Below are 27642 nucleotides of genomic sequence, written 5' to 3'. Positions count from 1 at the left end.
GCTGCAGGCTATTGATGCAGTCAGAGCTAACATGTTGTCTTCAAGAGTTATTAAAAGCACAGGCAATGCTAATTAAACTTACCTCATTAATGGAAGTTAAACAAGGCTAAGATAACAGCCGAGAACAAGCAGTGACTCACCGAGACCATATGAAGGTTACTTCCACTACCATCACATCAGCCAAGTCTTATCAAATAAAAAGAAATCAAGGGCATTTCCTTTTCAAGAAACAGGGTCTAAATGGGTGAGTGAATAGAAAATTATTTCTAGCATAAAGACAGTAAAAGACAAATTAAAAAGCTTAAAGAAGTACTCTCCTGGAAAATATATTTTTTTTAAATCAACTGCTGCCAGAAAGTTAAACAGATTTGTAAATTACTTCTATTTAAAAATCTTAAACCTTCCAGTACTTATCAGCTGCTGTATACATACTCCAGTGGAAGTTCTTTTCTTTTTTAATTTCCTTTCTGTCTGACCACAGTGCTCTCTGGTGACACCTCTGTCCATGTAAGAAACTGTCAGGAACAGGATAGGTTTGGGGATGTGCTCTTACTCTGGACAGTTCATAAAATGGACAGAGATGTCAGCAGAGAGCACTGTGGTCAGACAGAAAGGAAATTCAAAAAGAAAAGAACTTCCTCTGGAACACACAGCAGCTGATAAGTACTGGAAGGGTTAAGATTTTTAAATAGAAGTAATTTACAAATCTGTTTAACTTACTGGCACCAGTTGATTTAGTTTTTTTTCCCCAGTGGAGTACCCCTTTAATAGTCACTATCATTTTAAACTACTTCCCTCCATTTCTAACATATAAGTAAATTGCTTTATTTATCAAAAATTACTCTTTACATCTGAATAAAAACTCAAGTCTTGGTAACTAAGTGTCTCACTTCCTTGAAAACTGCTCTTCACTATTGTCCAGAGGGTCCATCCTCATCTCTGATGACCCATAAAGTTTTGGGCAGTTCTGCAATGACTAAATGCCTTTGTTCGTACTTCTGTATATATACAGTGCTACCTCTTGAATGTTATTTCCCTTCTCTCTTTAGTCAGCAGGCTTTTTATAATCACTATGAGCCTTTCAGTGTTCAATGTAACCTCTTTCTTGCTATTGCCGCTGTTTCTTGTTTTTGGCTCACATGGCACCTTGCAAACCAAGAGAATCACCCCACCCCCTCTTTTCTTTCTCCACATGCCATATAGTGTGCCAGCTTGTTCAATCCATTGCACTTTCATCAGCACTAGGTCCTAGCATAGTGAAGGGGAGTAGATGCTGCCCTGTGATTGCCCAGACAAGCCGTCAAGCCCCCTCCCATAGACATGCATGGAGGGGTGTGATGTGACATCACGAGGGGGCATGGCGTGACATCATGACCACTGCTGCCATAAACCAACGTTAGTTCAGAGCACCAAGTCCTGCAAGGAGATCGCGGGGGTCCCAGTAGCGGGACCCCCATGATCAGGCATAGGGGATAAGGGATAAGATGTCTAGCAGCGGAGTACCCCTTTAATGCTCATAAATCTGTGAGTCCATGTTAACAAAACCGCCTCCTAGTAAAAACATTATAACGGTGCATATAGACCTTTAGAGCCAATAGATAATATATCTTCCAACAGGGAAATCTTAGTTGGTAAATTGAGAATCCTATTGATCCCTTACATTGCATGCTCAATGAAAAGAAATCAGAGACATCATGAAATATTCTCTGCAAAAATGCCATTTATATTAGTTGATTTATTATTTCCAGTACATAAGGGAATTGCTTATTATTCCATTTTCAGATATTTTAACTAAGGAGAAAAATGTGAACAAGGGTCACAGTGCCAAACTTTAGCAATGACAGTAGCATAAATGGACAGAGATCTAAAGAAGGGCGTAATGTGCATATTGCTATACATATGAAATTTGAGTAGTATCCTGGCAAGACCAGGGCAAACAAAATCTATTTTAGTGATACTTTAATAATATGATAATTAAAAAGTGCAAATTATAGTCATAAACAAAGAAGTTATGAAGAATAAAACCCTTGCAGTTCAAGCCATACAACTAAGCAGTTGCATAACAATGACTTCCACTATACACAAGCATCAGAAACACAGTAAAGCCATTCATACGCAGGATGGTGTGTAAAGCATGTACCGATCTTTTGAAGGGTGTGAGGAAAAATGGTGTTATACGCATATGAAGCACATATGTGTAATAAAAATTTTTATTTACTTGGCCGAGGAGGAAAAGACATACAATAATCACCATTTTATTCCATTAAGCACTGAAATAAGAATTTGCATCCATGTTTACATAAATTTCGCCTTGATACTTTTTCTATAGATGGCTGCACTTCTCATTCAGAAATGTTGTTTAAAAAAACAATGCAATTTAATTGGATTTACTGTATAAAACTGATCGTAGTCAACTAAATATATATATATGTGTGTGTGTGTGTGTGTGTGTGTGTGTGTGTATATATATATCTGCTATACCTAAAGGAATGAAGCATGGTTACAACAAAGAGATAAGATCGAACAACGTTATCACCTTTCTAACACTGCTACAATGCTGCATAAATAAAATGGCATCAGTGACTATAGTATAATATAATGTAAACAATAGTCATTAGAACAGAAGCATTTTTTCTTTGTAATCCCTTCATTTTAGGCATATTAAGAAACTGTAAAAGGTGAGTAGTCAGGGTACCTTATGCTATGTAAAACATTTTTAGGGGTTACAGGTCCTTTTCCAAGTGGTGTAAAACTATCCATACTCTTACCAATTTACTGAAATACTCTTTCCAGGTTAGTTCTATATTATTTCTAAGAGCTATAGAGTTCACATATTAAAGGAAAAAGGTCATCCTGTTCACCCACACTAAACACAATACACTGGGTAATAGTGTGGGTGACCGATGAGGGGTCAATGACTGCTATACGTACCTGCAAAGTGGTGATCTGTCCCTCCGAAGATCGGCTTCCATCTTCTCTGAATTGCGCGCTGGAGCCGGCTCAATTTGAATATTCATTGTTGCAGGTCACGTGAGCACTTAGTCAGAGTTTAGTGTGGGTGAGCAGGATGACCGTTTTTCTTTAATATGCCATGTAATTAATTATGCTATCTATTGCACAAACTGCTCTAAAACTCTACCAAAGGGAAGGTAAGCATTAGTAAACAGCGAGCTTTTAGTTATGTTTTTTGAATCAATACTTGCTTAGACACATTTAGGCTTTTGCCTTATTGCAGAGTCAGGCTAAGTTCACACATCGCGTTGTGGTCTGCTGGACCCCTTTATCAAATCTAAAGCTCTTGGTTGGTTTGTTTCTCACCCCCATCCCACCAAATCTCTTTTATCCCTCAACCTAATTATATTTAAAGATACAAGATGTACTCTAATCTGTAGATATAAATAATCCCGTCATACTGTGAAATAAAAAATCAACTTGTACACATAACTAAAGCAGCCCTAAAGGGCTCATTAAAAATACCACAATTCTGTATGCATAAAAAAGCAGGGTCCACTGCTTAACAACCCACTTAGCAGCAGCCACAGTACCAAGGAAGTGCTGCTAAGAACTATATCCAGACTGTGTTCCTAAAATTAGATAGCTACTCCTCCACCTGATTTACTGTCTAACAGGAGGCGGGGGAAACTAAAAAAAATAATAATATGTAAATAAATAAATTGTAGTTTTTTAGAATCCAGTCACTCTTACCTGCAAGGTGCCAGCCTAGGCACTCCAAAGGGGTAGTCAGAACCCTGCTCAGGGAAATTGCTGTGGATATTAAAGGGGTTTTCTGGGCTGAAATGATTCATGGCTTATGCTCAGGATAGGCCATCAATCGCTGATTATTGGCACCCATTTGGTGCCCCACACTACAAAATGATGATCAGTGATTGATAGACCATCAATCATTTCAGCTTAGAAAACCCCTTTACTTTTGTCTCTTGAATAAGGGCAGGATGAATTTTAGACCTAACATGAAAAAAACATGTACCGTACATCAGTAATGTAAGCCGAAAATGTATTCATAGCACATGGGCAGCAATTTGTTATGTCACAAGAATAATTTGTTGACAGCTTTTTAATTCAGAAAAGTATTAAACGTACAATAACATTGCTTTCACCTCACTGCCATAAGAACAACTTCTTTTCACTACAAATGTCCCCCTCCCCCCTTCCACTTGGAGGTTGTAGGCCCTTGTGGGTAGGGGTTCTCGTTCCCCTCTGTACTAGACTGTCTACCATTTAGTTCATGTTTCTTGTTTTGTTTTCAGTCTTACGTTATATACTTAAATCTCCTTTTTTAAATGTACAATGTCCTGGCACTTACAATAAATGACAATAATATTTTATGAGCATACAAATACAGTGAAGAAAAGTGCATTCTTTTTCTATTCCCCTATTTACTATGATGAATAACTGGCCAGACAGGGACAAAAGCACAGTCCAATTGCCTAGCTTCCTTGACCTACTTATCCTCATGGTTTATACACTTTCATTGGGAATAAAGTAATTCAAGTTTCTACGGAGCGCCAATGTAGCTAGGGCTGACTGTGTCGCTGGCTGCTTAGAAGATGCATTCCTAAAATATATTTCTTGAACAACAAATCCAGTGGAATTATATTTTATGGCTATTCAGCTGTTTATTCTGACTAAACTGGTATTTAACTCACTGAACAGTGTCGATTTATATAAAAACAAAAAAAACAACAACAATAATAAAACAACACTACTACATTTAAAAAAAAAAAACACACACAACTACATTAAGAATAAATGTGATGTGACCAAAACTGGGAACCTCAAACTGCTGAAAGATAGGAAAAGACAATTATGAGCTGGCTTTTTCTGTTGTCGTACTGGGATTTTTCTCATTGACTTTGAGCCTCGAGGTTTTGGCTTAACTTGAGGTCAGTTTTTAAGTGAATGTAAGAACTCTAAAACCACAAATATTATTAGTCAAAATAATAGGGGGCATAATGATTATTATAACTAGAAATATGAACTAATTATATGTTTCATTTAATTGTCCCTATACAGTGAAAGCACTATTGCTCACATAAAGAAATGCTGAGCAATTATTATGTGAACAGACTACCGTACTAAAGATTTCTTTGGACAGTGAAGGAGTTACAATAAGACAGAATAAACTTAGACTAGACAGTCTAAAAGTGCACAAGATTTTTTTTTATATTCAAAAAGGTTTTATTGAAATAAAAACAGGGAAGTAAAAACCACAAAATAACAGATCCAGCGCAGTGGAACCAGCATATACGAATATAACAGATCCAGCGCAGTGGAACCAGCATATACGAATAAGACTGGTTAATCACTGTCAGTGCAATACAAAAGGAAAAGGACATCCATAATAAAGTAGAGCATCAAACAACTTGCATGGTCAAGCATATAAAGTGAGGGAGCAAGACTAGAGCAATTTAATGAGCTGCACTGGAGATCAGTCGGGTAGGGCAGGAGAGGGGGTAAAGAAGGAAAAAAAACACAGTGGGGGAAAGTAGGGGGGTGGAAAGGGTGGGGAGAGGGGAAGCTAAGGGAGACGGGAGGAGTGGGGAGAGGGGAGGGGTAGGGAGGAAAGAAGAGAGAACAGATACAAGTAAGCAAGGGAAGAAACAAGAAACTGACCCGCCCATCGCCAGCCACTATCGAAGTGCACAAGATTTTTAAGAGTAGATATAAAAGGGAAGAAAATATGGAAATCTGCTAAGCCATCCTCCCCTTTCAAGCAGTCGCATATCTGTATAATTTTTATATAATTTCACTGGAAAATCTGTCTAATGCCTGTGCCTGCTGCTTGTACATTTATTTATGCCATTTTATTTAGTAAAAGCAGAGTACCCTGCGTTACATGGTCTTCCTACCTAAACCTTGTGGGGAGAGGCAAAGCAACAATAAAGCTCTCGTCCCAATACCCTGAGCTCATATCTCATCCTCCTATCCCGCCCTCATATTTTATACTCCTATCCCATAGAAGGGGGGCATGGTTTTAAGTGGGTGTGGCTTATAAAAGGGGCATGACTTGCAAGCAGGACCGACATCTTCACTTGCAAAGCTTGTAAAGTATGGTGGGACTGAGCTATGATGAAGAGATTGTGATTGAAGGACCTGTGAAAAGATTGTGGTTGAAGGACCTGTGATCTGGGTGTATGGGGCAAAAATTGTGTTTTCGGCCTTAGACTAAAACAAAAAAAGGGCTGAAAATAGAAAAGGAGTTGATTGCAGAAGGGGTGTGGCTTGCCTGTTGGACCGACACACTCACCAGGACCGAAAATCCCATAGACTTGGATGGGACTTTAGACAAAAACCCTGACCCTTGCAAATGGGGGTGGGTTAGGGTTATTAAACTATCCTATATTTTTTGTTCACATATAGGTAACATGCACCAAGTACCAAATTTCATCAAAATATCTCCAGTTGTTTGGAGTAATGCTGGAACATACACATACATGCTGAGTTTTAAATATAGATTTGTCATTTTAATTATGGAATGATTGTATCTTGGGGATCAAGCACAGGGAAATGATTGGAGACAGTTAACATATTCAAGGGCATAGCTGGGTGAAGCGTGTGCCTTAGGCACTGGGTTAAACTGTTTGGGACAACTACAGATGACTGACAGGATTAGGACAAAAAAAATTGATATTTACCCCAGGTAAAATATTGCTTACCTACACATATGACATATAAAATAGGCATAACCCAAGCTTTACCTCTGCACTATTTAGGTAGCCAGTAGCCAAAATAGGTTTTCATTATGTTCTATGATTAGTTACATTTGTGCTTCTTCCCTTTATAATCCTACACTATGTTAGATCTGAATAAAATGATAATTGTTAAAGATTATTCAATAAATATTTGTAGTTATATTTTCATATGATTTATAGCAATGCTCCTAGGTTAGTATATAATGGTAATACAGTAATAGAGGCAACATTGAATTTAGAAAAAATAATCTAATGTCCTCTGTATAAGATCGAAGCCCCCTAGCAGGATGTCCAACAATGAGCACAGTCTGACTTTTCTATATACAATAATCACATATTTCCAATGTTACATTCAATTTAGTTAAAATTATTACATGTAGCAGATAGGACTGAATAAATTTCAAATGAACTGGAATGCAGGCAATATAGGCCTAATCTAAGACTCCATTCAAAAAAATGAGAGGTGGTGATATACAGCTAAGGGCTGTTCAATGACTTTTTAGAGGATGAATGCAGTATATGTGTTGAACAGACAAACCAGATAGCTCGCTAAACACACTGATTCAGTGTGTACACATGTATACTCAGCTCAGCTGAACATGCATGTTTTTTTTTTTAGAATGGTGAAAAGGACTAATCCACAGCTGACAGTAGCTTATGTCTTGAACTGGTCATGCACATAAGATCAAGGTCATCCGAACTGGACGATTTTGGTGCCCTATTTTTGAAAATGATACGGAAATCATCATCCACGACTCACAGTCATGGCCGTAAATGTTGGCACCCATGAATTTTTTCAAGAAAAGGAAGTATTTCTCACAGAACAGGATTGCAGTAATACATGTTTTGCTATACACATGTTTATTACCTTTGTGTGTATTGGAACTAAACCAAAAAAGGGAGGGGAAAAAAGCAAATTGGACATGATGTCACACCAAACTCCAAAAAATGGTCTGGACAAAATTATTGGCACCCTTAACTTAATATTTGTTGCAATAATGTTTATTGGCATAAAAACAGATATATGAACAGGACAGAGCGTAAGCTTGGCTCACGCTCTGTCCTGTTCATGTATCTGTTTTTATGCCAATAAACATTATTGCAACGGACATCGAGTGCTGGACGTTCAACTTTGTCTGCTGTATTGGGCGGTTGTGCTTCCGCCAGTCCGTGCACACCTGTGTCCAGTGGGAGGTGAGAGCTGTCTACTTACCGGCCTTGTAACTTAATATTTGTTTGCACAAAAGTTGGACCGCTCGATTGCAAACTGCTCAAGGTCTCTCTTATTGGAAGGGCGCCTTTTCTCAACAGCAATTTTAAGATCTCTCCACAGGTGTTCAATGGGATTTAGATCTGGACTCATTGCTGGCCACTTCAGAACTCTCCAGCGCTTTGTTGCCATCCATTTCTGGGGGCTTTTTGATGTATTGTTTGGGATCATTGTACTGCTGGAAGATCCAAGATCTTGGACACAAACCCAGCTTTCTGACAGTGGGCTTTACAGTGCGACCCAAAATCCCTTGGTAATCCTCAGATTTCCTGATGCCTTGCACACATTCAAGGCACCCAGTGCCAGAGGCAGCAAAACAACCCCAAAACATCATTGAACCTCCACCATATTTCACTGTGGGTACTGTGTTCTTTTCTTTGTAGGCCTCATTCCATTTTCGGTAAACATTAGAATGATGTGCTTTACCAAAAAGCTCTATCTTTGTCTCATCTGTCAACAAGACGTTTTCCCAGAACGATTTTGGCTTACTCAAGTTTATTTTGGCAAAATATAGTCTTGCTTTTTTATGTATCTGTGTCAGCAGTGGGGTCCTCCTGGGTCTCCTGCCATAGCGTTTCATTTCATTTAAATGTCGACGGAGAGTTCACGCTGACACTGATGCTCCCTGAGCCTGCAGGACAGCTTGAATATCTTTGGAACTTGTTTGGGGTTGCTTATCCACCATCCGGACTATCCTGCATTTACACTTTTCATAAATTTTTCTCTTCCGTCCACGCCCAGGGAGATTAGCTACAGTGCCATGGGTTGCAAACTTCTTGATAATGTTGCGCACTGTGGACAAAGGCAAGTTTTCTTCTCCTCTTTCTGTTGTCCATGCTTATTGTGGCACAAACAGACGCACAATGCAAATACTGAGTGAACTTCTCTCCTTTTTATCTGCTTTCAGGTGTGATTTTTATATTGCCCACACCTGTTACTTGCCCCAGGTGAGTTTGAAGGAGCATAACATGCTTGAAACAATCTTATTTTTCGACAATTTTGAAAAGGGTGACAATAATTTTGTCCAGACCATTTTTGGAGTTTGGGGATATTTATCAAAGGATTTAGACTGTTTTTTCCTGTCTTAATTTGTCGCACAGAAAGTCGCAGTCTAAATATGTGCGACTTTTTTGCGACTTTTGCTCTAGAGGATTTTTAGAACATGATGCATTCTAGTCTATTTTAGACAGAAATGCATTGAAAAATGCATTGGTGCTGAATTTATCAAAAGCGACTTTTCAGCGACAAGTCGCATCAGCTGAAAGTACGCCGAAATGTCAGACCATGTTGGAGCAGGTTTAAATACAGTGTAAAGCATAGATCCCGAAGTCCGTGCACAGAATTTATCAAGAGCCGTGCGCCTTTTGATAAATTAGGCACACAATAGACCGGCCTAACCCTCTGTAGTTTGGTCTATATTGATGCGGGACATAGACAGCTTTGAGAAATATCCCCCATTATGTCCAATTAGATTTTTTTCCTCCCCTTTTTGATTTAGCTCCAATACACACAAAGGGAATAAACATGTGTATAGCAAAACATGTGTTACTGCACAAATACTTAATTTTCTTGAAAAATTTCAGGGGTGCCAACATTTACAGCTATGACTGTATATCTGTTAAATTTTATTCTGCCATTGGTTAGCTTATAGATGACTGTATGAAATTATGAGCCACATTTGGACAAGGAACATACTAAACCTTTTTCCAGTGGCATCTGCCATTGCCTTAAACTAACAATTTGGTAGGTGCATCTGATGTGTATGACAAACTTTAAGTGTATCATAAATCTAGAAAAACTATCCAGCAAAAATTTTGATAGAACAGGGATTGCCTTTTATGATTTCTATAGTACTATAAAATCACATTTTAACTTTATAACATTATTGCACATTCTGACTCCTATCTGGCTGATTTCCTGATCACTTAATTGGAAAAAATTCTATAGGAAACATGATCTGCAATGTAGAATTATAAAAACTAATGCAGAGTTCTCAATGTGGCTTTCATCAGTGTATATGTAATAAGCTTTAACTACAGGGCTAACGGAGATCATTAGGAAAAATAGAAATGTAATTACCATTAAGACAATATAATACTTTGTTATCATAATTAAGAGTGCTCAATTTTGATTAAAGGAGAACTCCAGCCAAATGAAATTACCTTTCCATAGCTGCACATGATAAAGTTATATAACTTTGCAATCTGAAGTGTAATCTTTGCTGAGCACATACCCTGTTTCTCTCCAGGCAGGAAGTTCAGGAAATCTTATCACACTGATGACTAGCGTCTACCGTCTCTCCTAAGCTCAGAGAACTGATAGCATTAGTGTGCCTGTTTGAGTGTTCCTGATTGATTGGAGGGCAACACACCCCTTCCTTGCCCACTCTCACTGCAGCCCCTCCCTGCAGCTCACACAGGAAATAAGCCCAGTGTGTGGAGTTTTTTGCTGACTCAGCAGGATTTTCAAAGGCTATTAATGAAGCTATGGGGGTCTGATTTTTAAATAAATCAGCTTGGATGTCTTGTGGAGTCATGGCGAGCTCATATATATATAACTTATTTTAGGTGTTTGTTTTTTTTTTACCACTTTTGGCTGGATATCTCCTTTAAATAATAGAAAAATCTTGTCCATAGAGTTTAGAGAAATTTAAAAAAGACATAATAAAAGTGGCAATCAATGCATAAGGGTGCTATGGTGATCTAAGTGCAATGTTAACAAAGATGTTATACTGGGACCTTATTGTAGAGTCATGAAACTATCCTAAATAATCATACTGTACATTATAAAATTAGTGTTTTTTATGTTTGCTTTTTAGTGTTTTTCAACCAGAAATTAAATGTTTGTGTCCTAGCCATACAAACAAAATAATCAGGGATCGCCATTCTGCTCCTGCCCTTTGCCATAGTTATACCTTTTAAAACTAAGTTGATACGCTAAATTAAAAGTAAACTGGTAAAGCAGGATCATATTAAACATTTCTTTTGCTGCCTCCGGTGTTCTCTGCAACATGCCCAGGATACAGTGCATCATAATACATCTATTGCATGACAATACAGGGTTAAAAAATCATTTTTATCTATTGATAATTTATCTCTAAGAACTAAAAATATCCTTCATTAAATTAGTCAGTCACCTGGGGCCAAATGGATTACAAAGGCACAGAAAAATGCTTCTAATCTTCCATCATTTACCACAAAAAAATGAAGCAGTCTATGTGACTAAAGACGTAGGGGTTTGAAGCTGTGCAGATCTCCGCAGCAGAGGAGGCCAGCAATGAAAGGCTATGGGGTAGGTGTCAGAAAAAGAACACCACTGCACTCCAGTGCACAACCATAAAGTGTGCTATAAAAATGACACCTCTTCAGTAATGTTAACCCTTTTTTCTCTTATCCCTTTTAACTTGCTGTTTTCTTTAAAACATATAAATAAATAAATATTTAGTTTGCTACCAATTTAGTTGTAAAGAAAAAGGGAAACAGAACATGTGATAGAACATACTCTACGTGTCATGACCAACTGCGGGGACAGGGAGAGTGAGCCCCAACTGACCCTAAAAACACTCTCCCTGCCTACTTGCCCATCCATCCTAAGCGATGCATTGACAACTTGGAGCCGGTCCCTAAAGTGCAGTGGCGTATAAACAAACAACATACATAGTCGGTCACAGGCCAGAAACAGAACGAGAAGCAGACAACCAGATATACCAGACAGGATACAAATACAAACAGGGCAGAATATAGTGTATTAACAAACAGTTCATAAACCAGATATCAGATAAATGACAGACATAATTAAATAAACAAGACTAGGAATGAAACAGGAATACAGCAGAATCCAGGAAATGCAGGGGATGGATGGAAAAAATGAGAGCTAAAACACAAAACTGATCAGGTAACAGAGAGCACTGTTCACACTGGGACACAGAACAAACAAATGGGACACTCCACTCCACAAAAGGAGTAGCCATTATAATAAAGCCAAATAGACTACTGGCCAGCGGGCACACTCCGCCATGTGATCAGGATGCTGACCCAGTAGGAAACAGAAATATAATACAAGAAACCTCATAAATACGGATACAAGAAAACCAAACTCTACAATGTAGAGGAACTCTAGTCAGGATACTAGACATTTCAAAACCAAACTTCACAATGGAGGGACAGGGCAGGATTCTCACAGTGTGAACACAGACAAACAGAAAGGACATACATCTTAAAAATTGACAAATGTAACAGAATAAAATCTACAATAAACAAGACTATTTAAACCATGGCTAAAAACTCAGATCATATCAAAGATAAATACAAAGTGCATGCTAAAGCAGACTAGGAAGTATATTGCACAGACTCATAATAGCATCATAGCACTAACAGAATTCATAGCAGCATGTATGCACAGACAGACATCATAGTAGCAACAGCTCAATCACCATCTCAGAACCTAGACTGAGCTGGAGAAATATAGACACACCCGCACTGTCATTGGGTGAAAGGCTAAGAGCTTTAACTATTCCCTTGCCAGGGAGCATCAAACTGTTCAACCACAACCAAGATCCAATGGCAGTGTCTGAATATAAATCAAGACAGACATTACAGTACGACTCCAACAATCTTAAAAAAGAAAAAAAAACAGGAGAATTGGGATAACACTTTCCAAGGTACAGCAGGTCAAGCACAGGCAAACGATAAGATTTCATGTATTAATAGGTCATCACGCCCCCTTCCCATAGACTTTCGTTGAGGGGACGGGCGTGACGTCACGAGGGGGCAGGCAGGACATCACGAGGGGTGGCCCTGAACACGGAAGCCCACACACGTCGTTCGGAACAATAACTTCTGGACGCTGGGGAGCGGAGCTCCGAAAGCAAGGGAATAGAGTACCCATTTAAGTCCTGGTGCCCTAGTTCTTAAAGGGGTTATCCAGGAAAAAACTATTTTACAGATATATCAACTGGCTCCAGAAAGTTAAACAGATTTGTTAATTACTTCTATTAAAAAATTGTAATCCTTTCAGTACTTATGAGCTGATGAAGTTGAGTTGTTCTTTTCTGTCTAAGTGCTCTCTGATGACACGTGTCTCGGAAACTGCCCAGTTTAGAAGCAAATCCCCATAGCAAGCCTCTTCTACTCTGTGCAGTTCCCGAGACAAGCAGAGATGTCAGCAGAGAGCACTGTTGCCAGACAGAAAACAACAACTCAACTTCAGCAGCTGATAATTATTGAAAGGATTAAGATTTTTTAATAGAAGTAATTTACAAATCTGTTTAACTTTCTGGCACCAGTTCATTTAGAAAAATCATTTTTTCAGTGGAGTACCCCTTTAAGGGCTAAAGAAAAGAAACAACCCCTCAACAGAAAAGATGGAAATGATGGCTCTCTGGCATGTTATGTCATAAGAAATCCATCAGTCCTTTAAGGGGTACTCCGGGCAAAAACATCTTATCCCCTATCGAAAGGATAGGGGATACTATGTCTGATCGCGGGGGGCCCGCCGCTGGGACCCCCGCGATCTCTCTGCAGCAGCCCGCATTCTATGCGTTGCTGCATCTGCAGTTTCGGAAACCACCGGGCATCCGAGACGGGGACGTGACATCACGCCATGCCCCCTCCATTCATTTCTATGGGAGGAGGCGTAACGGCCGCAACGCCCCCTCCCACAGACATGAATGGAGGGGGGCATGGCATGATGTCACGTCCCTGTCTCGGAAGCCCGGTGGTTTCCGAAACTGCAGACGCAGCAACGCATAGAATGCAGGCTGCTGCAGGGAGATCACGGGGGGGTCCCAGCGGCAGGCCCCCCCGCGATCTCCCTGCATCATTCTATGCGTTGCTGCGTCTGCAGTTTCGGAAACCACCGGGCTTCAGAGACAGGGATGTGACATCACGCCACGCCCCCTCCATTCATTTTTATGGGAGGGGGCGTAATGGCCGCAACGCCCCCTCCCATAGACATGAATGGAGGGGGCATGGCGTGAGGTCACGTCCCCGTCTCGGAAGCCCGGCGGTTTCCGAAACTGCAAACGCAGCTACGCATAGAATGCGGGCTGCTGCAGGGAGATCACGAGGGGAGGGGGGTCCCAGACATCTTATCCCCTATCCTATCAATAGGGGATAAGATGTTTTTGCACGGAATACCCCTTTAACATCAATATAGGCTTGGCCCTGAAGGGGTTAGTAAATACTACAAAGTTTAAATAAAGCAAAGGCTATATTTACACTTGAAACCCTGACACATAGCTGGAATTACCATTTAATACCAACATCCTAAGGGCTCCATTCCCTTACATAGGGGTTTGGTCTGGATCCACCAAGATGTCTGTCATTTTGTCAAAAAAATAGCATTGGCTTCAGAATATGCGACTTCCAAACTAAGTCTCCAACGCAGATGTGCACAAAACAAAAAGGGGTTAATGTTCCTTTTTTTTTTAATGGCAATGAAAGCACTTCACAAATATATTTGTGGTAAGTTCCACATTTCCCCAATGTCAATCAAGGCAAAGAATTGTACAGTAATTTATATCTAATTTAATAGTTTCCATATGTCTAATTTCGACATTTTGGAAACAAATGTTCGGTGGGGGAGGGGGCGAACATGACATTAAATATACTTAAACGTTTAACTAACTTTGAAAACTAAAAACAGAATAATTCTAGACCATAAAATATAAATATTTCAGTCCAGCTGAAACTCAACAAGATTATAACAGCCTATTCATCATAGCTGGGGTAATGGTAATGAGAGTTGAGTGATTGGATCTGTCTGGAGTTACCATTCATATTTTGGTCAAACCTTATACTGAATGAATAAAACCTGATTTGGGTGAGTTTCAGCTGGGGATCAAGCTGAACCTGGTAGACTGAAGGTGGTTGATATAAAGACTAAGCAAATAATTCTGTTAAAAAGTGATACAGACACATGATAACATTGCCAAACAGGCATTTTTCTTCATGGTTTACTTTACTTTTTTGGCCTAGCATTGGATTTTTTGGGCTCATAATGTAAACAAAAAAGTTGCTGCTCCTTCAATTTAGCATCCGTGGGACCACACGTTTTAAACCATCAGAAATTCTGGATTAAAGGTTTTTTTCTGAAGATAATTATTTTTTTTTATATATATGAATATAAAAGTAAAAAAAAAAAGAAGTGATACTAACCTACCCTTATCCCCCACAACTCTCGTTCGGACAGCTACTTGTCCCCACTCCTTGTTCCTGTGATGCCTTCTCTACACAGGAACTGACCCACTTAGCCAATTACTGACTGAGGTGAAATGCAGCAGCATTGGCATGGCAAGGAAGTCACAAGAATTGCAGAGTGGGAACAGAGAGCCACCGAACGGCAGTTGCAGGATATCAGGGCAGGATATTGGTGCCCCAGCCATATATACAATTATTTTTTATCCCTGTACAAACAATTATGCTTTAAATGGCTTTTGTTCTGTAGAGATCACTTTTCAGCGTTCTCAACAATATCACTATAGGCAATCACAATAAATGATCGTCATATCTCTCTTCCTTCCCTTTCCTGTTGAGTGACTTCTGCACAGGTCACAGAGCATGCTTAGAACACTGTACCATAAAAGTTAGTACAAAACTACAGGCTCCTATTGCCCATGTAGCTGCTGTAAAGCATATCTCTAGATGCTAACAGTATCTGAAGCAAGATGGCTGCCTCTATAATCACGTATAAAAAAATTTATAAAAAAAATCTACAATCAGGAAATAAAAACACATTAGAAAAAAAAGTATTTAATATTGTCTGATTCTCTTTTTTATATGTAAAGTTTTAATAAACAACTATAAGAGGTACAGGAAAAGTGTGGGAGCGGGTATCACAAAAAACAGTATCAGATAAACATTCTCAAAAGCAGAGAATTGGTGCATAAAGAGAGTGAAAATTTAGAGGAGAAAGCAAACAGCTGAAACTAACAACATAGCATAATAAAGGGTTGTGAAACCCAAGTCCTTATAAAAAAGGCAAACACGGCAGAAGAGACTCCGGTGGAAAACTTTTTTTCTTTTTTAATGAACTGGTGCCAGAAAGTTAAACAGATTTGTAAATTACTTTTATTTAAAAATCTTAATCCTTCCAGTATGTATTAGCAGCTGTATGTTACACAGGAAATTCTTTTCATTTTGAATTCCTTTTTTTCTTGTCCACAGTGCTCTCTGCTGACACCTCTGTCCGTGTCAGGAACTTTCCAGAGCAGTATAGGTTTGCTATGGGGATTTTCTCCTGCTCTGGACAGTTCCTGATATGGGCATTAAGTGTCAGCAGAGAGCACTGTGGACAAGACAAAAATAAATTCAAAAAGAAAAGAAATTCCTCTGAAGCATACAGTTCCAGCAGAGCACCTAACAATTAAGACATATAGTTGTGGGACCTCAGAAGAAAAGAGCAAAAAACAAACAAAGAAAAAAAAGAGAAGAAAGGAGTTGCAGGCAGGGGAAAGGGAGGAGAGAAAACATGTCAAGAAGGGGGGGGGGAATCTGCCAGTATGGGCACATAGGACTAAAAAGAGCTGGGTAGCTGGATAACCTGAAGGATGTGCAGTGAGCAGGATAATATGACGCAGAGCACCATGCTGCAGCTTCCAGCTCATCTGATTCAACAGCCAGCTAGGAGAAGCTTGAGATCTGGACTCCCGTTGGCTACAGCATTGAGGGTCCCTTGAGATTCTTCTTGCTCCACTTTGAGTGCTTATAAAGGCAGGAGTCCCCTCAACAAAGCCGCTGGCAACAGAGCTTGTTAGGCCAAGCCCCCCTAGTGTTTGATTGTAATAAAAAAAAAATATATATATATATATATATATATATATATATATATATATATATAGCAAATAGATAAAGACAGCACCTCAGTCGTCCAGAATAGAAGAAGAAGATGAAAATGGGGTGCCCGCATTCCTGGAACCCTGGTCCACTGGTTCCTCAATCCAGAGAAATAAAGATGATGCAGCACTCCACAAATATGCAAAAGGTGGTTGTTTATTCCATCATGTGCAAAGACAACGCTTCACCAGTCTCTCACTGGCTTTCTCTCTTTCTCTATCTATCTATCTATATATATATGCTGGCTTTCTATTTCTATATATATATATATATATATATATATATATATATATATATACATATATATAAAATATAAAGTAATACATTTACTTTAACTGTAAATAAAATATACACTGCAAATATAAAATTCACTTCAGTATTCGGATGTCTGATTTCTCACAAAGGATGCCCATGTAAGTATGACGACTCATATTGATCATCTGTTATTCTGCATTTAACAGTCTTTTTTGTAAGAAAAAGTATCATACTTTACAGGAGTAAAATGTATTTTGTGGTTTTCTTGAAATGTTTTTCCCAGGTGTGAATTTTTGACACTGCAGAACAGCGGACAAGCGTCTGTCGATTGTCACTCAACCTTCATCAATCTCTACCAGGTGTGGAGTGGTCCATTAATGAAGTGAAAGTGCACATTATGTTCTGTTACCAGATCTGGGGTTCACATAAATGTGTAAAGAACAACTGTTTAACACACAGGGCTCAGACACAAGAGGACCAATTGATTATATGTTATGTACTCCACCTAGTTGCAGTTCAACTAAGGGATGTATGGACAGGCTGCAGAGAGGACAGCAGCACCGAAGAGTCAGCTGCTAGAGAGATCAAATCCTATCCAAGACTATCCATGTCAGTCTGTTCTCTGCACCCCTTTATAAAGGGAAAGTGAGGTGCCCTATGCAGTCACACAATCCTAAGGGCTATGTATTAGACCTGCCAAACAGGTACTGCTAATGAGCATTAATCACATAGACTGGCTTGAGATAGCTCAACCAATACACAGCTCAAACATTGTGCAAGCAGGGCTGCTTTGATTTTGTGGATCATTTGTGTGGCCCTTTCCATCATTGTTGGCCAAAAGAGCATGTGAGCAGCCAATTACACGTTTTGGGTACTGGACCCTTCCTCATATTGGAATGCCAATTTGACGAAGGGTCCAGTACCCGAAACGTGCAGAGCCTAGTGATGGATATTTTCTCCGCATACTCATGTTTTGGACTTTAAGGAATAAAATATTTTAAAGATCAAAGTTTTCCTTCGTAAGTGGTATATTTTTAACATTTTTTTTAACATTTGGGGTGATGTCCTCTGTAGGTGCGTCTGGTAAATATTTAAAGCACACAGGTGAACTGGATTTGCATCTGATAAATAACTTGTACCTAATGATGATTATAGTTGGGAATCAGTTGGTCCATGGTATTAACAAAAAAGGACAATAAATAGGACACTGAATCAGCAGCAAGAAGTAGGAGAACCAGAGCAAAAAGTGCATCACGTACACGTGTCTACCCTCAACTGTATTAAAAACAAATAACAAACAAGAACAAGAATGTCATAGCCTGCACCTGCGTGATGTTATGAGGGAGTGGGGCTACGACATCACGAGCTCCCGGCGCCGGCTCCAGCGTTCGGAATAGTTTGTTTTAAACACTGAGCAACGGAGTACCCCTTTAAGATACTGAAGTTTGTGAAATAGATGGTACAAAAAACACTCACCTATCCAAGTTGTGAAAATTCCGGCACAACTCCGACACAAATACCGGTACAACTCGGCACAATTTAGCTGGGCTACTGCTTCTTTCCAAACATGTTTCAAGACACAAAGACACTCATAACCATCAATACTCCCTCCTCGGGGATATCCGTGCGCTGCCAGACATAAAATCAACAGAATGATTCCCAAAAGTGTTTCAAAGCACGCCTGTTTTTTTCCTCTTCCTGAAGAAGAAGCCGGACCCGCTTTGAAACGTATTTTACTTTTAATAAATTAGTATTTTTTTACTTTTGGGAATCATCCTGTTGTTTTTATATGTGGTGGTGCCCAGATATCCCCAAGGAGGAAGGGTGGTTATGAGTCTCAACAGTGTTAAGTCACACAATCTGTCATTACCAAATTAATACAATTTAATTCTATTTACATTTTTTCACACCCTTTTACTTACGCTAAAATAACTGTTCTTTCTGACAATAGTGCTCTCTGCTGACACCTCTGCTTGTCTCAGAAACTGTCAGAAGCATTAAAGGTTTGCTATAGGGATTTGCTCCTATTCTGGACAGTTCCCGAGACAAGCAGTGGTGTCAGCAGAGAGCACTGTTGTCAGAAAGAAAAGAACAACTCAACTTCAGCAGCTGGAAGGATTAAGATTTTTTAATAGAAGTAATTTACAAATCTGTTTAACTTTCTGGAGCCAGTTGGGATACATAAGGTTTTTCCTGGAATACCCCTTTAAGTCATTGTTTTTTTCTGTGTCTAGCCCGTTTTTTACTTTGAGCAATAATGTGGAAAAGTGAAAGAGTCTGAAGGCTTTCCCAATGCACTGTATGCTATCTCTCGCCCGGTGCCCCTGAGCTGTGGCTGACATGCCCCTCAATGTATCTCTATGTTGTGCCCAAAAATCCAAATATGTAAATTAAGTACTTTGGTGCACTGGGGCGCTTCCAGCACCTTGGTGCATTCTCCTGCTTCAACCACTCCTAATACTTGATCATCATTGCAGGTCCTTCAGCAACATATGTTTCTTTCCTGCACTGCTAAGCTCTGCCCCTCCGCCCATGCACTGTTCTGCACCTCAGTGACTGCTCCTCAGCGACAGTCCAACCAGGACCTGTTCTTTATCTGCTAGATGATGCACATGTGGGGGTAAAGCTCTGCAGTGCAGGATAGAAGAGAATATGGCTGAAGGACCTGTAATGATGATGATCATGTGATAGGATAGGGCAGAGTGGATCTAGAATATACATGTTCTCTGTATAGAATGGAGCTCAAGTCCATGAATAATTATTAAGGGGACAGAGGTCCACAGGGGTAAGCTGAGCGGAGCAGAAGAGTGCACTAAGGGACTGGGAACAGCCCTAGTGCACCAAATTACTTCATTAGCATATTTTGATTTTTGGGTGTAACTCAGAAATGGGGCCTCCTAGAAAAAAACCAGCTTTGGAATCCGTGTAAACTGCACTATTATGGGGATGACACTGCTAACAGATTCCCTTTATTTGCATACATTTATTTTATATGGGGTTGTACAGGTGACAGATGACCACCTTTAAGACATCTGTTGGACATATGTTTTAAGGAATCTCATAGTCAATGGGATCTGTTCATTGGTGTCTACCGTATCATTGGATTGGTCAGGCACCACCTACATTTTTATTGTTCTGCTTCTATGACAAAGCAAAGCACATAAAAACAACAATGCAGATGTGAACACCGCCTTAGATAAAAGTGAAGAAAGGACATATCTGTATACTCCAGATGACCTAAATTGGCAATATTTCATAGACACAATCTGGAAAATCTGATATACCCCACCGCATAATGTGGACATTACACTTATCTTTATGTGCACAAGTGTAAATACTTTTCCTTCTTTTATTTACATATTTTACTGCAATGAATGTATGCAACAGGCATCATGGATCGGCATTTCTATTGTGAATATCTGTATAGTAGGTGGTCAGTCATATTCTGCTACAGATTAGTTCCATGGAACTTGGGCGGCTTCAGGACTGCTCTGTTTTCTATAGGCTGCTGTAAGTAAATTGGCATTTTACCTATTCCAAACACTCTTGCAGAGGTATGTGCACAATCTTCTGTAGATCTGTTATACTAGGGACTTCTGGGGACAATTTAATGTAGTTACTTAATTAACTTGTTTCACAGTAAATTAAATTATGTCAATGTGATTAAGATCAAGTTTCTTGGTAAATCTAAGAAACATTCTGGGCTGAAAGGCTAAAGGAGTAAAACATGCAGTGTCTGAATTTCCATGTTACAGTTGTGATCTTAATAGGGCTGCAATGGTTAACGGGATTCATTGTCCACGAATCCAGTCGTCGATTTATCGAGCTCGGATTCATTGTTGGGCAAAAAACTAGCAACAACGTCGTATTAGGACATTTGCAGCTTATTTTTCGGGTCAGCGCTGCATTTCTGTGGGCAGCACTGTACTCTGCCCGCTCCCCGCCTGGCTCTCAGCATGAGAATATGAAGTTACAGTGCTGTCATATTCCCTGCTGGGAGCTCTGATTGGTTTGCACCGATCGGTCAATCAGAGCTCCTGGTGGAGAATATGAAATCACCACACAGTAACTTCATATTCCCTGCTGGGAGACAGCCGGCCAGAGGGCGGAGCACTGGGCCACCCTCCCCACCATATGAGGTACGGAGGTACAGGCACCATCAGTTAGGGCATAGTGTGATCTAAGAGAAGGTCCTGTTCCTTACTTTGCTGGCCCCGCATAATTGACATACAGGGGTCCATGCTGGGAGGGGGTTAGGGCTGGGAGTCGGTCAGCCCCTCTGTTCACCTGCATTACAAGACAGCATGAATATCACTTCACAACCGCAGGCAATGTGAGGAAAAGGACCTTCTCTTAGATTGCATTATGCCCTAACTGATGGTGCCTGTATGGAGGTGACATTTTTGCTTTTAATGTTAAAGGGGTACTCCGGTGGATAACTTTTTTTTTTTAAACTTTACATGTTTTAAATCAACTGGTGCCAGAAAGTTAAACAGATTTGTAAATTACTTCTTTTAAAAACTCTTAATCCTACCAGTACTTATTAGTGGCTGTATACTGTTGAGGAAATTCTTTTCTTTTTCAATTTCCTTTCTGTCACGACCACAGTGCTCTCTGCTGACACCTCTGTCCATGTCAGGAACTGTCCAGAGCAGCATATGTTTGCTATGGAGATTTCCTCCTGCTCTGGACAGTTCCTGACATGGACAGAGGTGTCAGCAGAGAGCACTGTGGTCGTGACAGAAAAGAAATCCAAAAAGAAAAGAATTTCTTCAGTAGTATACAGCCACTAAGAAGTACTGGAAGGATTAAGATTTTTTAGTAGAAGTGATTTACAGATTTGTTTAACTTTCTGGCACCAGGTGATTTAAAAAAAAAAAGTTTGCCGCCGGTGTACCCCTTTAAGTTAGTGTTTCCCAACCAGGGTGACTCCAGCTGTTGCAAAACTACAACTCCCAGCATACCCACATACTAACTATGTAACTATGTAATATGGTTGTAATACCCCTAAATACCCCACAAATATAAACACAGTCTTAGTTTATTAGTTTTTCCCTACAGTCAATCCTTTAACAACAAGTATCCGTTTGAGGATCCCCCCCCCCCATGTAATGAGGAACCTAGTTTATCATAAACACTTTACATGCTCCCTTTTTTAGGTCACAATATAGAATAATTTTACAGTTAAGTTGCAGGAGGATGGGTCTGTCACCCATTTTGTGCTTATGAAATCAGACTGGCGGCAGTGGCGTAGCGACTGGGGTGCAGTCCTCCCCCTCGTCATCAGCAGCGTCGCCCAGGGGCTTGACAACTAGCACCAATACCACGCCCCCCCCCCCCCGTCCTCACCTGCTCTGCCCGCTACTAGCATCCCATTGACCCAATCCCCCTCACCACTTAGTACAGGAGCAGGGAACATGAATCCCTGCTCCTGTACTTTATCACCGCTTCTCCTCCTCTCTCGCGGCTCAGTGCTTCTATGTAGGAGGCCGCGTGCAATTAAATGATCCTTTGGGTTGGGGATAAGTTATTTTCCACTACAGAACTCTTTTAACCCCTTCCCGCTTTAGGACGTATGCATACGTCCCAGCACCCGACATGTTCGCGCGCTGGAACATATGTATACGTCCTGCTGATCTCTTGCTCTGCTGCGCACAGCTCAGATAGGCAGCGGGACCTGGCTTTCAATCACAGCCGGGGTCCCACCGCAGCTGACCGGGCCGTGATCGCGCCAGTGTCGGCAGCATTAACCCCATAAGTGCCATGATCAATCCTGATCACAGCATCTATGGTGTTAACAGGGGGAGGGTGCTCAGCCTGTTCACCAATGGCGGTGCCGCAATACGATCGCTGGTCGCCATTGGTTGCTATGGCAGCAGGAAAAGAGCTGATGGCCTCCTGTCTGTCAGCTACGGAAGCCTGTGAGATCCAGCCACAGGCTGGATTGCACGGGCTGTAGTGTGTGCAGCTGATCAGGTTATACTGTGCTGCTGTACAAATGTATTGCAGCATAGTATAACCTGTAAAAAGTGAAAAATAAAAAAAATAAAAAGGTTGTGAAGTGTAAAAAAAATAGATAAATGTCCCTTTCCCAATAAAAGCCCTGTATTATCATAAAAAAATCACAAATCATATGCATACTAGGTATCCGTAATGATGTGTACTTTAAAGCTATAATGTAAATTATCCCACACAGTGAACGCCATAAAAAAAAAAAAAATAAGAAAAAATGCAAAATTCTATTTTGGTACAAATGGCGGAATAAAAAGTTCAAAAAGTACAGCTTGTCCCGCAAAAAATAAGCCCTCACTCAATGATGTTGGATGAAAAATAAAAAAGTTACGGCTTCCGGAAAATGATAACTCAAAAAAGGGGAAAAAATTATTTTGCTCAGAAAAGAAAAAAGAACATAAAAAGCTATATAAAATGGGTATCTCCATAATCGTACCGACCCACAGAATAAATATAACATCCCTTTTTCCGCACAGTGAACACCATAAAAAAAATTTCAAAAACGCCAGAAATGTTCTAGTTTTTCACAATATTTTGGAGTTTTTCACAAAAAATGCAGCATGCGTCAGCAAGAATGCACCACTTATAAAAAGTACAATGGCCCTCATTTACTATTGCAAACCCAACATGCTCTATCGGGTTGTGCGCCAGATTCTGGCACATTGCGGCAAAAATTCTGTCTGTGCCAGAATTTGCGCCAGAATTTAAAAAACCTGACTTACTCCATTTTACTAAGAAAAGCCGAAAAAGGGGCATGACTGTCAGGAGCAGCAGCGGGAAATACGCTGCATAACAATACACAAAGGGCTTTCCAGCGACAACCCTTTGTGTGCAGTGAGGTTTAGAGGCGGGGCCGCGTGTCCCAGTCACTATGTTGTTTAATGTTAATGGCTTAGTTGAATTATTTGTCTACTTTAGTGGTGTTATTGGTGAAACTGGTATGTGTATAGTGTTTTTATTCATTTTGTATCAGTATAATGCTGTTATTTAGTCAATGCAGTAGTTATATATAGTCCTAGTGTGGAAGTATTATTTTATGTTTCTATATCCCAACCTTTGAGAAAATTGTGCGCCCCTGGTAAGTGGCGATGTATACACTGTATGCATCGCCATTCACTTTCATAAGGTGTGGCGCACAATACTATGCCTTGCCCCAGGTGCTGCCAACCCACACTATGCCGCAATATCTTGCCAGTAAGGACCTCGTGTTTGAGTTTTGCCTAAGGCCTCAAAAAGTCTAGAGCTGCCTCTGACTGGACCAGTGCAGGTCAGTTGGAATACAACCGACCAAGGAAGACCCTGGGTGTACCTGATCCTGGTAAGCTACTGCCAGGGAGACAAGGGGGGCTGGGGAGCTCTAGGCTTTGTGTGTGTGTGTGTGTGGGGGGGGGGGGTCTGCTGATCTAAAAGATGATCAGGGGTGCTTTTACCGGGGGTGGGTGGGGGGGGGTTGTATGTTGCGGCCAGGAGGATGGTGCTGCCGATGAATTATGGGGGTGCTACTGCCATGGGGGGGCAGTAGCACCCTCATCATCCATCGGCAGGATCATCCTCTTGGCAGTAGCACCCCCATCATTCAGGAGGATGGAGCTGCCGATGGATGATGGGGGTGCTAATGCCAGGGGGGGGGGGGACAGTGGCACCCTCATCCTCAACCAGCAACACCCCCCCCCAGCAGGTGCACCCCCATCAGCAGATCCTGCTGATGGATGATGAATATTGTATTCAGAGGGCACAGTGTGTGGCAGTCTAATATTTAGAGGGTACACAGTGTGGCAGTATGTGGCAGAATTATATTCAGGGGGGGGGGGGGCGCAATGTGTGGCAGTATTATATTTAGAGGATTTAGTGTGTGGCAGTATGTGTGAGCTGTAGCCACTTGTAAGTTCTGCAGTAATGATGGTTGCAACAACAACTCCCAGAATCCCCTTAGCGGTGCTTACATCATACTGTGAGCTGTAGTTTTACATTGTAAAAGCTTCTTTAGTGCCTTCCTCTTACTTGAAAATTGGTATATTTGATTATTGTACTAGTAATACTTTTCTGCGATGCACACAACAGGCTAAAATATTACTTTGGTGGAGTCTGTGGGGGGGGCTTATTAAGGGGAGACACCATTTTCTACCGCAACGGGTGACACGAACCCTAGCAATGCCACTTACTGGCGGAAAGCATTTAAACAGGTAAATCTACGGCCCCCAGAACATAAGAAAAATACTTCCATATAGAAATGAACATCATGTGTTTTATATTTAGGAAAGTTGCATTTGGTTGACTGTGCTGCTTTTATTTGGTGATCTGTAATATATAACATGTGAACCCCAGAAATACTTTCAGCAGTGAACACAGCTCAAATGACACAGAAACACTGAAACAATAAAGTATGAATAAGAAGTGATACTGGGTTTTGCCAAATTTTCCCTTCGTACAGTAATTTGTTCTGTTCCCTGCAATATCTCCAAACTCATGTGTCTTCAACTTTCAAGACAGGATCTGTGACCAAAATGATTTCAATTTGGACCATAAGTATACTACAACTCTCTTCCTTATGTACTGTACAGTAACATTATTTAACACAGTTAAAGGGGAAGTATCATGCTGAAAAACATACCCCTTATCCAAAGGATATGGGATAAGTTTTAGATCACGAGGGTCCGACTGCTAGCACGCCCCCATTATCTCCAGGATGAGAACATGAGCGCGTTGACCCCGCACGAAGCGGCGACTAGCACGTCCCCTCCATGTATCTCTATGGGAGAGCCGGAGATTGCTGAATGGCTCTCCCATAGAGATACATGGAGGGGGTGTGTCAGGTGCCCCGTCCAGGAGATCGCGTGGGGGTCCCAACAGTCAGACCCCTGTGATCTAAAACATATCCCCCTATCCTTTGGATATGGGATAAGTTTTTTGGCATGCTATATCTCCTTTAACTAGTGGAAGAGTAGTGTGGTGATCTGATATAGCCCCTTTTATCTAAGCTATTTGAGCCTTAAAGTGGTACTTCACTCTCAGCATATTGCTAAGATATAAGGGGGATAGATATATGATCAGGCTCCTCTGGCTTCATATCCTGAGAAAATATAGTGAAGGAGCCGTTGCACTAAATCCGTGCTGCAACCTATTCAGGATCCTTGGGGGTTGCACCACCAATCGTAAAGTGATAGCATAGTCTTGTGATGTATTATTATATAAAATGGGAAAACATCTTTAATGACCAAAACAGTGTATGTGATTTGTTACATATACTGGTCACATGGCTGCAACTTTTTTTTTTTTTTATTTTAAGGTTTTTAAAGCAATATTTCAATCAGCTAAAAAAAAGATGGATAATTTTATAACTGATCATTTCATGCTGGTGCATTGAGAGGACTACTAAGCTCAGCATTATAGGGCAGAGATGATAGCACGCTAGCTGCAGAAGAAAACAAAGTGACAGTGGAGGTGGGAGGTGGAGTATCTGGAGAGCTCTACAGTCATCTCACCTTATCTTACCTCATCTGTGTTCATTTTGTAGTCTCCAGACTCACACATCCCAACCCTGGAAATGGTACAGCCGTTCCCTTATCAGAAGGAATAGAAGTCCCAAGTGGTGGTAATGGCATTGCTGCAGTGATAACATTACTGGTCTGATGAGGTCGCAGAGGTTATGATGTCATAAAGAGCCAGGGCAGTGGACGTACTCCATCAGAGAAAATACATATCCATATCCATCGTTCTTCATTTATGGTGCACACGATTTATGATATCGTCAGTATCTACACTATTCTTAAGTCACGGTCTATGCAGTAATCTATGTAAACAGTATTTTTATTCAAGCTGATGGTATCATGATTGGAACAACAGAAACTGGATAAGAACAAAGTCGAAATGATTATTACAAGAGCAACATGTTCAGATTTTCTTTACAGCAAATTAAAGGGGTATTCCAGTTTTATACATCTTATCCCCTATCCAAAGGATAGGGGATAAGATGTATGATCGCAGGGGTGCCGTCGCTGGGGACCCCCGCGATCTCAGGGGTCCCCAGCGGCACCCCTGCGATCATACATTTTATCCCCTATACTTTGGATAGGGGATAAGATGTATAAAGCCGGAATACCCCTTTAAGTTCATGTTTTTAAGTTTAGCTTCCCCATAAATACAAAGCTGGGGACTTTCTCTGACAAACCCTCTCTCCTCCAGGCAAACTCCTGCTACGTGGAAGGAATCTCCTGTAGACTACTATAAAGCATCGGAGGAAAACAGAGGCAGACGTTGCACAATGACCACATTTGGAATATGGCAATGTAGGTTTTGGCACAATATTCTATTTAATTTCAAAGGAGTGTGGGGATGTATCAAAACAAATTCAGTTTAACATCTTGACCTCTTTTTTTTTCTTGCAAGCACGGGTTGTGTTTTATATATTGTTCCTTAAAAGGTCCCTGTAGAATTGTAAATCATTCTGAAATTTAGTAAATTATGCACCACCAAAAAACTTAACATTAACAACAGCAAAATGAAAAAAACGTTTTACGAATATTTTTTTTTAGCAGTAAACTGATGCCACTTAACTTCA

The 27642-nt window shown here is 40.4% G+C and overlaps 1 protein-coding gene across 10 annotated transcripts in view; it reads right to left on the bottom strand.

Annotated features, from left to right (window-relative positions):
* The window catches only part of CREB5 (cAMP responsive element binding protein 5), a 616745-nt gene that overhangs the window by 300211 nt on the left and 288892 nt on the right, over positions 1–27642 (bottom strand). Inside the window, exon 1 of one of the 10 annotated variants that reach the window (XM_056519880.1) lies at positions 26577–26676. The exons of 8 other annotated variants lie outside the window; for them this stretch is intronic. In XM_056519880.1, the coding sequence (XP_056375855.1) occupies positions 26577–26581 (5 nt within the window). In that variant the 5' untranslated portion in view covers positions 26582–26676. Of the gene's footprint in view, positions 1–82; positions 117–26576; positions 26677–27642 lie in introns of those variants that run through there. One more of the 10 variants, XM_056519881.1, reaches the window with a different exon arrangement.

The sequence above is a fragment of the Hyla sarda genome, chromosome 5, assembly GCF_029499605.1.
Source record: "Hyla sarda isolate aHylSar1 chromosome 5, aHylSar1.hap1, whole genome shotgun sequence".
In the NCBI taxonomy this organism is placed as follows: Eukaryota; Metazoa; Chordata; class Amphibia; order Anura; family Hylidae; genus Hyla; species Hyla sarda.
This window is presented reverse-complemented; position numbering and strand designations above follow the sequence as displayed.